This window comes from Papaver somniferum, chromosome 2 (assembly GCF_003573695.1).
Source record: "Papaver somniferum cultivar HN1 chromosome 2, ASM357369v1, whole genome shotgun sequence".
NCBI lineage: Eukaryota > Viridiplantae > Streptophyta > Magnoliopsida > Ranunculales > Papaveraceae > Papaver > Papaver somniferum.
The window spans coordinates 49785665-49798923 of NC_039359.1; the positions used below are offsets into that span (position 1 = coordinate 49785665).

The 13259-nt window shown below is 39.0% G+C and overlaps 3 protein-coding genes across 6 annotated transcripts; 1 reads left to right on the forward strand and 2 right to left on the reverse strand.

Annotated features, from left to right (window-relative positions):
- Positions 1–1403: 1403 nt before the first annotated feature.
- On the reverse strand, positions 1404–3912 carry LOC113347598 (omega-amidase, chloroplastic-like). Its single transcript, XM_026591266.1, has 9 exons — positions 3732–3912; positions 3470–3586; positions 3092–3316; positions 2904–2997; positions 2595–2669; positions 2366–2444; positions 1925–2021; positions 1767–1849; positions 1404–1683 (listed from the first exon to the last, which is right to left on the reverse strand). Exons 1-9 carry the CDS (start codon positions 3798–3800, stop codon positions 1596–1598), a joined length of 927 nt encoding a protein of 308 aa, XP_026447051.1. The 5' UTR covers positions 3801–3912; the 3' UTR covers positions 1404–1595.
- Positions 3913–4168: 256 nt separating this feature from the next.
- Positions 4169–6092, forward strand: LOC113347597. 2 transcript variants are annotated; one of them, XM_026591264.1, is made up of 6 exons: positions 4169–4764; positions 4861–4978; positions 5070–5245; positions 5310–5401; positions 5494–5643; positions 5730–6092. In XM_026591264.1, exons 1-6 carry the CDS (start codon positions 4428–4430, stop codon positions 5907–5909), a joined length of 1053 nt encoding a protein of 350 aa, XP_026447049.1. In that variant the 5' UTR covers positions 4169–4427; the 3' UTR covers positions 5910–6092. The 2 variants fall into 2 exon arrangements, with proteins under 2 accessions (XP_026447049.1, XP_026447050.1); XM_026591265.1 differs by having other exon boundaries at positions 5319–5401.
- Positions 6024–12335, reverse strand: LOC113347596. 3 transcript variants are annotated; one of them, XM_026591263.1, is made up of 10 exons: positions 11920–12335; positions 10950–10993; positions 10204–10384; positions 9580–9718; positions 8915–9489; positions 8285–8615; positions 7679–7937; positions 7423–7512; positions 6863–7318; positions 6024–6547 (listed from the first exon to the last, which is right to left on the reverse strand). In XM_026591263.1, the coding sequence occupies exons 1-10, from the start codon at positions 12134–12136 to the stop codon at positions 6212–6214; spliced, it is 2628 nt and encodes an 875-aa protein (XP_026447048.1). In that variant the 5' UTR covers positions 12137–12335; the 3' UTR covers positions 6024–6211. The 3 variants fall into 3 exon arrangements, with proteins under 3 accessions (XP_026447048.1, XP_026447047.1, XP_026447046.1); XM_026591262.1 differs by having other exon boundaries at positions 9580–9712; positions 10204–10411; XM_026591261.1 differs by having other exon boundaries at positions 10204–10411.
- Positions 12336–13259: the final 924 nt, after the last annotated feature.

Genomic DNA, 13259 nt, shown 5'->3' on the forward strand with positions numbered 1-13259 from the left:
CTGAAACTCACTGCTCTTCGTGGGAACGATCCTTGCTTCCATTATATTACCAGTTAATTTTGTAGAAATAAGTGATTTAATTTGATTGCACCTACGATACGCATCAGTACTTCAACTTTTTTGTCTTTACTTTGCGGAATCGAAAAAAAAGTGAACAAAGGAGAAATGTTGAAGATGAAGAAATAACTTGTGAAAGTGGGAGAAGATTTGGTGAATGTTCAGAATGAGAAAAATTCTTCCTCGCAACAACTAGCGACTCTTTCTAATCAATTGACAAAGCTTAATCAAGAACAAGAAGAACTGTTGAAGGTGAAGAATGAGCTGGTGTAAGTAAAAGATGAGTTGTTGAATAATCGGAAGGAAAGAGACAATTCTTCGCAACAAGTGAACGATCTTTCCGACCAACTGGCAAAACTTAAGCAAGAACATTCTACTTTCAAGAATGAAGCTGAGAAATACGAAAATGAAACGGGATTGAAGTTCACCGAGCTCACAAGGGTTATGGAGTCTCCAATTGCCGAAGTTAAGAAAAATGCTCAGCGAGCTCTTAATTCTGAATCTCAAAAACTTGATGATATGCTTTGCAAGGAAAATAATCCCCCCCTATGACTTTGTAATTTTCCCGAATAAGCGATGATGAAAATGCAGGATGACGAGGCCGATGAAGAAGAGCGAGTTGATTATGAACTATCGGATAGCGATGCAACTATGAGCGATGACCAAGACTTTGGCGATGCTAGCCCTGATTGTGACCTCACTGAATCTGCTTCTCAGCACATTCGCGATAAAGATCACCTTCATTTTTGATAACTGCCAGTATCACCAAAGTATTTATTTTAAATTCATTGTCGTTTGGATTCCAAAGAAAAATTAGACAAACCTTGCAAGATAGTGTCCATAATAACTCGTTAAAAAAAACAAAACATTAGATAAATTGTTTAAGTTGTTTTCAAATTAAAAACCAGATCGTGTTTCTTGGTGCATTCAGTTGGCCTTCCATCGTGCAATCAAGTTAGTTTGTTTAATCAAGTTTTCTTATAATATAATTTCCCATATCTGTTTACGCGGTCGGCCAACGTGCGAACTAATCTTGCCAGCATTTTTAGAATCAAACGAGTAGCATGAGGTGCAGATTTTTAGTATCAGTATGATATGAAAGAATTACGTATTCATATTGTCTTCATTTGATTAAATCACATATTATGCACTAACTGTACACCGATTAGGTCCTTAAGTTGAATATCGAGACAGTTGTTCTACATTAGGGACTGTTATGAAAACCACTCAGAAAGTTTATCCAAAGAATGGAGTGGTGATTTCTTTTAAATTGGCCACACACTACGCTGCTTTATATCAGTGCAAAAAAAAAAAAAAAAACTCGGTCAATACGCAAACTAGGGAGATACCTCGGAACCGGCTCAAACAGTTGAAACCTCACAACACTTGTATAATTAAGCAACAACACAAGGTGCACAAAAACCAATTTGTGAAAAATGTTTCTGGAAGTTGGTAAGGAAAAAACTAGCGTTCCCAGAAATGGTGCTATTTCCATGCACAATTCATCAAAACACATTCACATTGGTTTCAACAACTCTTTAAGTAGTTTCCTGTTGTTTCTTCCTTTGTACATCAACCAACTGGTACAAATCTCCCCTCCTTTGCTTCTCTAACGGAAGGTTTGTTCTGCAATTTTTTTGCCACATCAATACCTCAGTAATGTGAGAAATCCTTTAAAGGAAAATAAAACCCAACTACAGGGTCGTTACCTTCTGAGCTCAATCAGTGAATAGTCGATCTCTCCTATGATTATAGCTTCATCATGTTCAGTCGTAGCAAGGACTTCTCCAAACTGCACCGTTCATTTATTTCAATGATTTTAAAAAATATAGCTTGGCGAAAAATATTCATATGGCTTTGCACTTACCGGACCAACAAGGGTAGAATGACCCCAAGCTACGTAACCTGCACCAGCATCTCGAGCAGGAGAACAAGTCGCTACATATAACTGATTATCAATAGCCCTGTGAGACATTAACACGGTAGAGCATTTTCAGTGAGAACAAATTCGAGTAACATCAACACAGTAATACTGTGGCTGGGTTTGTCAAATGGTTCTTCACAACATGGATAAGTCACAGAGTCATTACTCAACCTAAGATTGCTAGACTCAAAAGGCCAGGGTATCTGTTTGTCAAACACTAAATCCGACCCTTTACAAATTGACTGTACAGGTCTGGGTTAAGCATGTGCTTATATCAACAGGCATAAGCTGATAAGCACTTGAGCTAGACCAACAAGTCTTGATTGTATCATATTTTCCCTTTTAATATCATATTCTAAAGAGTACCAAAAAATCAGCCATTACCTTGCCCTTTGCAATAAATCCCAATGTAAAGGCCCTGTTGTCATGTTGAATGCCCCAGGATAGCATATCAAATGTGCACCTGATCTCGTAGTATTCCGATGATTAGTGTGACGATACAATTAAGCCAAGCAAAATATATAAAATTGAACATAAAAAGTAAGCACATCAAAATCAATTTGTGGAAGCATTAATCAATTAATTCCAAAATCAAGAGCGACAACGAACAAACCTCGTGCTGCATACAGCATTGCTAGTTCATGAAACCTAATATCATAGCAAATACCTATTCCAATACGTCCAACATCTGCAAAGAAATAATTGAAGATCATGTTCTAACACACGTATAAGCACTAGACATGGAAGAGCTGAATGGACTAGTAGATTCCTATTCATCCCCAACCACCGAAAAGCATCTGATTCTCATCCTTGGAGGGAAAATCGATAAGGATTGAATTTAAAGAAATAAAAGTTCAAGACAATGGGGCTTCCAGAGAACAACAAATAGAGACTGTTCTCCGAAGAAATGCATAATACCTACCTGTATCCACAATAGTAGGATTCTCCCCAGCAGTCAGAGTTTTTGATTCCATGAATGTAATCTTCCCAGGAATGTCAATATCAAATAGATGTACCTGAAATCGGGGGAAGCAAGTTCTTTCTAAATTGTTACACCTTCAAAAGGGCATCTTTTCCTTTCAGCAGTCCAATCTGTTTGAGCATACATACCTTCCTGTGCTTCGCCAGCAACTTTCCATCTTTCCCAAACAGACAACATGCATTATACAACTTATCACCACATCGTTCTGGTATAGAGCCACCAACTATTGTGACCTTGAGATTGCGAGCCACTTCAGACAACATTGCAGTTGAAGGAGACGCATCACCACCAGCATCAATATCCTCAGCGTACACCGGAAAGCTATCATTTGCATATGGACTATTCCATATTTCCTACAACCACAAACATCCACCCAACAATTAGACTACACTAAACCATAATTAGCTCGAGTTTGTTCAATCAAGACATAATTCAATCAGCTTACACACATTAGTAGTTCTCATCAAATTCAACTAGTCATAGGAAAAATGGTTTTGGCAACTTACAGGCAAGACAACAAGCTGAGCCCCTTTCTCCACAGCTTCCTCAATTGCTTTACGAGCATGCGCAATGTTTCGCTCCTTGTCAGCAGTGACTGATAATTGACAAAGAGCAATCTTGAACTGAAAAAAAATTTACAAATAACAATCATAAACAATACAAATCAATCAAAATCAGGGAAAATTTTGACAAAATTTCAACAAAGATTACAGTTTTGTCAAAATCAGTTGCCCCATACAAATTGATTATGAAAGCAAAGAAGATTACCTTGGTTACAGGGGAAGTAGGCAATTGAAGACTTGGAGGAACCCTGGATTGTTCAGCAGATGAACCCATTAATGAAATTTGATTCTTTGATTAATTTTTACTTTGAACTGCTGAGAATGATAGGGTTCTGAAGAAAATCAGTGGTTTTTTTTTTGTTCAAGAGAGGAACTGAAATTGGAAATGAGTCAACTTAAAGGAACTGAATTATGATTCAGAATCCTAGAATATTTATGGTTTCGGGTTCTGAAACGGGTTTTACTCTGTCAGAAAGACCCGACCCGCGTTTTGACCGAAACTCTGAAGGCAACGTTTAAAAAAAGTTGAACAATAACCGCAATTGGTCCCAACGGTAACTAACCGCCAATTCCCGCACTTCTGTTTTTGTTATCATTCTTTTACTTCTTTCACATAATTGATAATTTCCTCTCACTCTCTACATATTTTTCTGCACAGAAGAGTTTTTTTTTTTGCATTGGATTTTCTTCTTCGGATTGTCGAATGCCCGTCTCAAGCACCAAATTTTGGTGCTTGGGGATTACAGGGTTTTTGTGGCTTCTTTCTCTCTCTCACAGTATCCAGAGGCCATTGGTGTGTGCACAAGTTTTTTCCACCAATCGTCTCGCTAAATCGATAATCACATAGAGAGAGAGAGAGGGAGAGGGGTTCTGTGGTTGCCTTGAATTTTGACTTACAGCAATGCGGGATGTGACAATGCCAGGTTGCTCATATGCAGAAGAAGAACCACTCGATGTTGCGGAGTTGTTTCACGAAAATAACCCAACTTTGAATCTCGATGATGATATGGGTCTTGAAGATTTGCTTAATGGAACTTTGCAACATGATGATGGGAATCAGTTTGATTGGGATACTGAAAACCCTGTTATGAACCATGACAATGGTGTTGAGGGTGAAAATCCTGAGTATGTTGGTGATATGGGAGATGAAGTTGCTCCGATTCCGGTTTGGCCTCCTGTCCAGACTCCGTTCAATTGTAGTTACTGTCAAGTTCTACGAGAAATCATCCACCAAAATGGTATGTTCAGTGAAATATCTTTGAATGTTGTGTGTTCTATGAAATTTTTTACTTCCATGTGTGTATAACGTTTCTGATTTGGTCGTTTGTGTCCAGGCGCGAACAGTATGAAGCTTGAGATTCATGGAAGAATAGGTGTTATATGCCATGCAATTCATGAGACGCGGACTAATGTTATCAATGAACCTCCTATTGTGAACCATCAAATGGTCGAGTAAGTTTTCACCTGACTACCATGCATTTGTGTGTGATGGATAGTCTCCCACGGCGGCCTGACATTGATTTTATTACATTTGGTTTTGCAGTTTCACAACGCAAAGCATGGACAGTGTGAAGCACTTCATAGTTGAGTACTGTCAGAACCGTACTCAAGAAGGATATGTTTTAGTGCAAGATCCATTATGGGTTTACTACGATGCATTATGCTATGGACTCAACTGGTTCAATAACGTCCAACCAGATGAACCCAACCCTCCCCCAGGTACGTTGTGAAATGTTTAGTAATACATGCATTTTACAGGATGTGTAATATTTTTTGTTGATAGATAATACAGAGGCACATCGTCCTAGAGCAGAGGAAGAAAATCAAACTCCAGACGCTACAACTCCTAGGCCTAAGCCTGATCAAGCGACACAGGTAGCAGTTTTGGGTGAATGAACTCACACATGCACGTAAGATTGCAAAACTGCTTTGGGTGTTCTAAATGTACTGATCTTTTAATGTTGCAGAAGCGAAAGGTCAAGGCATTAACGCTAAACGACCTGACCAGATGGTTTCACGTTACGATAGTCCAAGCAGCCAAAGAACTACAACTGTCCCCAACGGCAATCAAGCATAAATGCCGGGAATTTGGGGTGGAACGATGGCCAAGTCGAACGGTCGGAATGAAAATAAAATCTCTTTTAGTTTAGTATGACATATCCTTCCTCTTCATTGTCTTAACCTGTGTTTTCAGTGTCAACAGGTAGAGAGCTACAATAAAAAAATACTAATCTTGGAAAAAAGTATAAGAGAGGGAACCAGTAAACCAAATGCAAGCAGGGAGATGGAGAATTTAAGAAAAAAGCTTGCTGACATCTATGCTTGCCTGCCGCAAAGGGACAACGTGTTGCCGGCAGCTAGGGGTCGAAGGAGGACTAAATAAATATCAACGACGCCATAGTTAGCGATCACATGAATTTTCACATTGGCAGTAAATATGTCATGACATTTACAATTTGATCTGCACGTTGTGAATGGCTTGTAAGAATGATGGAAATGGGTTAGTAACAGATTTTTCATTGCTGCTTTGAATAAAAAGAAAAAACATTACCGGAGTTGTTTTTCATTTCACAAAGAACTAATAAAAACCCATAGCTACATCTTTTTTATATGCTAACTTTTTTTTTCCCTTTACTAACGCGGAGGGGGAGGGAGGATCAGGTTGCCATTTTTTTGTTCACCCTACTAGAAGTTACCTGCCCAATTGAGATGGCTCATTTGAGATTGTTGGTATGGACCAACTTGACCTCCAGGAGCCGCCCCAGGCACTCCAACATTACCCCCCATTCCAGAAACCATGTGATGGGGGTTTCCTATCTGGGCAGGTTGTGCTGCCGGATGATACAATCCAGGAAATTGCACATGTGCAGCTTGTGGTGTAGCGCCGTTGTAAGAAGCATGACCTGTGTGTGACTGCATGTATGGCCCATGTGGTGCTTGCCCTTGCATGTTGAAGTAGGGATTTGACTGCATTCCTGGAATCTCCCTTGGGGTCTGAATCCAAATTTCAGAAGTCTCCGCCTATAATATTTAGCACAATAGGATTAAGAAAGGTTTCATACAAGTTTATTTTTTCCTTGACAATTCTTTTGGTGAAATAATGTAAGAACAGACGATGCTATCAACATCCTGGCAAAAAAAAGAACTATGCTACTAAAAATGCCAGTGATAAACAGCCTACTAGGGACACATGAATTGTATGACACTCGTGTCTCATTCTAGATTAAACAACAATGTCACTCCCCAAAATAGCTGATCCGTGTCAAGTCCAACAGATAACTGAGATGATGCAAGCTGAGTAATGTAACTAACAGCATTGAAAGAACAGAAAAATACCTGGGGATTTGGAATATAAATGTTTCCAAGGCTTCCATCTTTGTACTTGTTGTGCCTGGCTGAATCCTCAAGTCCACTACCAACCCCAATTGAGCCCTGGGCATTAATAGCATATCCGCCTGGATTTGCAAAATTTCCAAACCCTGAAGGATGATTACCGGCGGGAATGGGCTTAAATTGTTGGGTTCCGTATTTGAGACCAGTGGCAGCCATGTGTGAGCTGGTTCCTGGCATCAGCAAGTAGCTGCTGCCATTTGGAGGATGGGCATAGGCAGGGTTACTGGAATAACTGGGCACCATAGGAGGTACATACATGGGAGAGATAAACTGGCGGTACGGCATGAAATTTGGGTAATGGGAAACATGAACTTGTGGATACATTTGTTGCACAGGTTGTTGTTGCATCATTGCCACAGTGGATGCAGGGATGCTATTCGCTACATGCGAAGTCAGGGCCTACAAATCCAAAAAACTTTATCATTTTAATGCACCAGCGCCGTTCAAAAACTTAACGAAATTTTAAAAGATGTCATGCTAAGGGTAAGGGAAAGACTTAATACCTCTTGTTGTGGCAAACCTTGGTCCTGTGCAGATTCATCCATTGCTGATCTGTAGAATCGCATATCATAAGCAGCTTGCGGGTCGTACACCTGAATGTGACAAGGAAAGGAATATTTAGAATCTAGTATTAACCACAACATCCTTGCTCAATAACCAATGCGATGAACCACAGTTTTCCTGGTAGTACTTCCTACTCCATTATAGTGGAGGTTTAATTAAGAGAAAATTTGCAGCTAAGAACTTGAGATGACTCACTTGGAAACTTGGCACTTCAGAGGGGCCATGATGTTCTTGCGGCTCAGCTGGTGTATATGACGTGCTACTATTTCGAACCAATCCAATGTCGACATAGCTTTCTAAATTCCTTGGACTTGTAGACATGTTATTTTCAGGCAAAGGACGCTCAGCAGACTCATGAGCCGATGCTGGAGAATCAGATTCGGAATTCCTTGATGGAGCATCTAATATATCAATCTGGTTCACATCTTCAGTTGAAGCCGGAGGAGCCGAAACACTGCAATTCGTGTTTTAAACATTTAGCAGTTTTCGAAGAGATAAATTTTTCAATTATGAGAAAAAACAGATAGCATGCAGAAAATCTCCAGAAAACCGTGTGTTTGTATGCCTACATGGGAATATCAATAATCCATGTGCTAATCACAGTCAACTTACCTGTAACCCAGTCAGATGATATGTTGCAATCAAATGCAGTAAAAAAGCTATAACTAGACCAAAACGCCTTTTTGGTTAGGATTATGTGATTAAGTCTACAGAAATGTCACCGACAGCCAATCCATGGGGTATCAAAATGATGACAGTGAAATGCCATAACAAGAAAAGCTCTTGAAGACTTGAACTTACCCTTCAGATGGTTCGGCATTCGGTTGTTCTGCACCTACAAATGACTGAAACCCAGATGCAACAAAACTATTGCTGGAGTCGAAGGTCCCAAAGGTAAGGAGAGATCGATCTGCCTCAGGAACTCGGAGGTGCTCAGGAATGATCACATGCTGATTCTCAAATATATTCACTTCTGGGAGCTTCTCCTGCAAATCAACTGCCTCCTTTGTCAAGCCTGCTGAATTCTTGGGGGAACGTGCAACAGAGGTGCTTGTTTTCCCAATGACTCCAGGATTGGCAGCGCTAGACTTTTGACTTGTTTTTCGTTTCCATGCCTTACTGGCCTGGGGAGCTGCAAACATGAACGGTGGTTATTACTTGAATAAAAAATGGCATTTTATTTTATTTTTATTATAAAAATTGAATATCCATGCTTCATTAGAGTAATGACAACCCGTTCCGGTGTCTTGACAACCGGTACGAGGGATATTAAGCTAGAAGGTATTTGCCAACTCATAATTCACAAGTCAAAATTGTGCAACATAAAGTAAGTATATCTCAGGCCATTTAGATAACTTATGAACTCTATGAATCCTTTAAATATTCAACGATACAACGATAAATGAATACTGGATGAAATTAGACTTGTACCTTTTTGATGGCCAGCAACTGGCTGATGTGCTTTACCACTACTGGAGAATGATCTGCTGCTAACGGTACCACTAGCAACAGTTGGCTGACTAACTTGGTCAGTTTTGTTTAGTGCAGTAGAGGTTTCAATTGAGCCAGATGACACGGTAACATCTTTTCCCAGAGATGAATTTGAAGGTGTAATTGTTGAATTTTTAGGCGTATTTGCGGAAGGCTGTTTGCGTACACCAACAACTCCAACTTCACGTTTGATAGCTCCAACGGCGCCAGAAGATCGGGAATCAGGAGATGGCACATGAACAGGATCTGAGGATGATGAATACACTCCAACTACAGAATTTGTAGTTGTGGATGCTGAAGAACGAGGTCGAGAATCGTAAGGCTTTGAATTCTGCACTCGAGAACCCGGGCTGCGGGTTCTAATCTGAGCGAACACCTCTTTCCCTTGCGTCCCATTTGAATATGCATCTTGAGCATGTCTGCCAGAGCCAGAGGGTCCATTATGAGCTGCAGTTGGCTTTGTCCCTTCCTTATTTCTAGTACCTGCTCCCCTATGATCAACTCGAACCCCGATACTGCAAAATGAGATACCATCAGTAATAGACCTCAACATATAACACGCTTCCGGACACAAGCCTGAGAGAAAAGAGTGAGACTAGAGGTACCTCTTCTCAGAAGCATTAGGTGCCACCTGTGTGTTTGACGAAGTCGAACACTGAACTGATCCCGGCTTTGTCTCTGTAGGTGAGTTTTGATTAACTCTGTTATCTCTGACAATACGAAACTCTCGGCTAGTTCCTGCATCTAGTCAGATTCAGTGAATCAGTAAAGACACCAGTAACCAAGATTGTTTGTCAATATTCCTCATGTTTAAGACAATATTACTTTGTTAAAGACACCATATTTTACACAGGAGAGTACTTTGGTTAGCATCAAGTTGGATACCTTCAGGTTGTATAATATTTTCAGTTGAATGATATAAAAATAGGGTAAACAATCAGTGACAAACCAACAAGATAAATGCAGAACTGTGAAGGACTATCAATCACGTGACATGTTTAAAAGCATCTAAAAGCTCATGAAAATCTGAGATGTGGGTATAAAATAAGTGACCCTCTTCCAATGGAACCATTATTCATAAACGAATTGTGCAGGATAAACGTAACCTAATAGTATGCAAGAACATGAACCATTAAAGGAACATGTGTAGAAGCAAATGAGCATCAAACTATAAACACACGCAATAACGAATGTTAGTGTAATTCAGTTTTATACTGATTATGCATTACCAGATTGAATATTATGATTGTATCCCCCTCTTCGAGAATTGCGATTTGTAGGTGGTTGAGATCTTGTCACTACCACTTTATGCTCAGGCTCTTTTCTTGGCTCTGCAGGACGCCTAAAACCTGTATTCTCTGCAGGACGCCTGAAACCTGTATTCTCTGCAGGACGCCTGAAACCTGTATTCTCTGCAGGACGCCTGAAACCTGTATTCTGATATCAAATGTGTTTTAGTTTATAGCGAAATGCTTATTTGCTTATACAAAATAAACTATTTTGAACACCGAATATATTTTTACGACAGGAGTTTTTTGTTTTTTTTATAGAAGAAAGATTAGAAATAAGTAACATGACAGTAAATATCAACAATCTAGAAGTGACCATAGGCGAAAATTTGTAGTGAAGAGGTTTATCAATCAAATAGTCGAGCTTACTATCGAATGTGTATAAATGGTAGTATAGATTTCAATATGACTAAGTTGTGCTGGTCCACGTCTATTTTTCTATTATCTTCCTTTCGCATTCAACCCCTCAGTTCACAAGGCTGACTATAAAGCAATCAAAAGTCGCATAACTTTGAGCAGTACATACTTAAGGGGGAACAGCAAACAGAAAATCCATGCTACTGTTCTTGAGGACCATTAAATAATGAGCTTACATAATAAACACACACTTAACCACATCATATGACTACTAACGACAAATCAAGTAATCTGGAACGAGAAAACAACAATAATACAACGCAGCATACCTCTTTCTTCTTGTCTCTTCTCCTCGTAACTACATGAAACGGATCTGTGCAGCATATGATAAATTTAAAATCAGTGCAAAAGCAAGCACGAAAAATACGCAAAAAAATTGTTCTACAAAGAAAACTTCCATGAGGTATACCCAATTCTTCTAGATGGGTTCAGCAAACAAAGATAAAAACTATTTACAGTACACAAGCATGCCTATTCATCAAAAGGTAACACAACCGGGCATAAGAAATATATTAAGGACTTAAAAGGAGTTCCATGAACATCTGCCGCAGAACAAAAGAACCAAAGACAAGGAATCCCCGAGATATCACGGGTCAAACAAACACAAAAAAAATTGAATGTCATAAGCCCACGAGCGAGTTCTATGCTTTGTGAGGGGAGGGGAGGGGAGGGAATCCATCGAATCCACATCTTACGCTCACATAGTAGTAGAGTTCATGAAAGTCAGTAGGTAACGAGAGATGAGAATGTGCCTCAAAAATCACCCCCACCGACTTTACCTCAACATTATAACCAGATTTCCGAGAAACTAAGCGAAGACGCGTCAAGGATTGCCACGCATCAGCTAGCCTACATGCCCCTGCATCCTTATGTAATCCATAAAATAACCCCCATTAAACCTACAAACCTCTTCCCCTTCATGTACTCCCGCTCAAGATTCTCATAATCCAAACGCCAACACCCACTCTTCACAATCTATCAAACTAACTTCTAGGGAATAATATAAACACAATAAGTTAAACCCTAATTTCCCAAAAATTACAGCACAACATCACATTTTTCACAGCTTCTACAACATGAGTTTTCAAAATCTAACACCAGCATGCACTATTTAGGTCAAAAACAAACTTTCTAGGTCAACAAATTTCCCCAAACAAAATTTTCAATTTCTAGGGCACAAAAACAAAAAACCCACCCAAAATCAAAACCATGTAAACTTGTCACAATAAAGGGTTTTACCTTGATATAACAATTTCTGTGCAGTTTCATTAGGATCCATGTTAGTTTCTTTAAGCATAGAATAGATATCAGCATCAGAATGATTCCCAACTATTTCTTTAATTGATTCTATAGTTTTCTTTATAGTTGAGCCTTCTTCTGATAACATTGGAGTTCCTTCTGTTGATGTTGTTTCACCTCCTTCTTCCAATCTTGAGCCACCACCAGAAACCACCATGGCTTTTTCTTCAATCAATCAATCAATCACTAAAAACTGAACCCTAAAAAAAAACAAAAAATCCAGAAAGAGGTTTTTTTATATGAAACCAACGATGAAGTGAAGGAAAGGGGTTTCCGGAATCACATCCGTCGGAAAAATAAACCGCGAGAAACGGCTGAGAGAAAAAGGGGGGTGGAGAAGACGAAGCAGCGAGGGTTTTGAAAAATATTTTACCAGGGAAGACTCTCAACTCCGAAAGTATATACTACCACTCTCCAATAAAACGTTTTTTTTTCCTTTTTCGGTTTTTGGAAAGTCTACTTATATGTTGACCGATTTTTAGGCACTCACAACTGTGCTATGGCCCATGGTATTGAAATTTGAGACAGTTTGATTGTGGAAGTTGTTTATAGCGCTTCGGATACCAAAAGCAGGAGAAGTCATAGGCGAAAATGTTTTGCTTTATAAAAAGTTGATTTTCTTTTGTTTTCAGAAATTTTGTACCTAAATTAATTTTTTATATTTTGACTTTTAAGAATCGAAAAACTGCTTCTAGAAGTGTATCCAAAAAACGTTATTAGGAGTAAGTAGCCGATGAATGGATTTGGCATTATACGTAGGAATGTGTCCAATCCAATATACGGCAGATAAAATTAGTATGTGTGTTCATTCTGATACTACCACTTTTCAACAGAACAAGTTTTTAGTGATTTTTTCTTTGCGGATTATGAAGTTAGTATGTGTGTTCATTCTGATATTACCACTTTTCAATAGAACAAGTTTTCAGTGATTTTTTTTCCATTTTTTGGAAGTCTACTTATATCAATGTCCCTTAGTATTAAAATTTGAGGCTATTTGACCGGGGAAATTGTTTAGGGGTGAGCAGGAGATAGGATTCATTGGATATGGCACTATCTATAAGACTGTATCCAATCCAATATACGCATGGATTACAAAATTAGCATATAGCATATGTGTTCATTCCGATATTCCGGTTTTAATTGATAGAAAATGGCGTATTGGATGCATGTGGGTGGATTCGTTAGATTCTTTTAGTTATTGTTCAGAAAAAATGATGAAGTAGAATTAAGAAATATAATATTCCTTAAAAATAATTTAACGTATAATTAATAACGAACGG

Excerpts from the sequence above, each read along its gene's own strand:
- LOC113347598 (XM_026591266.1), bottom strand. The coding sequence starts at position 3,800 with ATGGGTTCATCTGCTGAACAATCCAGGGTTCCTCCAAGTCTTCAATTG. Across the intron at positions 2,670-2,903 it reads TCCTACTATTGTGGATACAG|ATGTTGGACGTATTGGAATA; the intron begins GTAGGTATTATG and ends ATTTCTTTGCAG. Across the intron at positions 2,022-2,365 it reads GATTTATTGCAAAGGGCAAG|GGCTATTGATAATCAGTTAT; the intron begins GTAATGGCTGAT and ends AATGTCTCACAG.
- LOC113347597 (XM_026591264.1), top strand. The coding sequence starts at position 4,428 with ATGCGGGATGTGACAATGCCAGGTTGCTCATATGCAGAAGAAGAACCA. Across the intron at positions 4,979-5,069 it reads GTGAACCATCAAATGGTCGA|TTTCACAACGCAAAGCATGG; the intron begins GTAAGTTTTCAC and ends TTGGTTTTGCAG. Across the intron at positions 5,246-5,309 it reads TGAACCCAACCCTCCCCCAG|ATAATACAGAGGCACATCGT; the intron begins GTACGTTGTGAA and ends TTTTGTTGATAG.
- LOC113347596 (XM_026591261.1), bottom strand. The coding sequence starts at position 12,136 with ATGGTGGTTTCTGGTGGTGGCTCAAGATTGGAAGAAGGAGGTGAAACA. Across the intron at positions 9,719-10,203 it reads CAATCATAATATTCAATCTG|ATGCAGGAACTAGCCGAGAG; the intron begins GTAATGCATAAT and ends GAATCTGACTAG. Across the intron at positions 8,616-8,914 it reads AGTTGCTGGCCATCAAAAAG|CTCCCCAGGCCAGTAAGGCA; the intron begins GTACAAGTCTAA and ends TCATGTTTGCAG.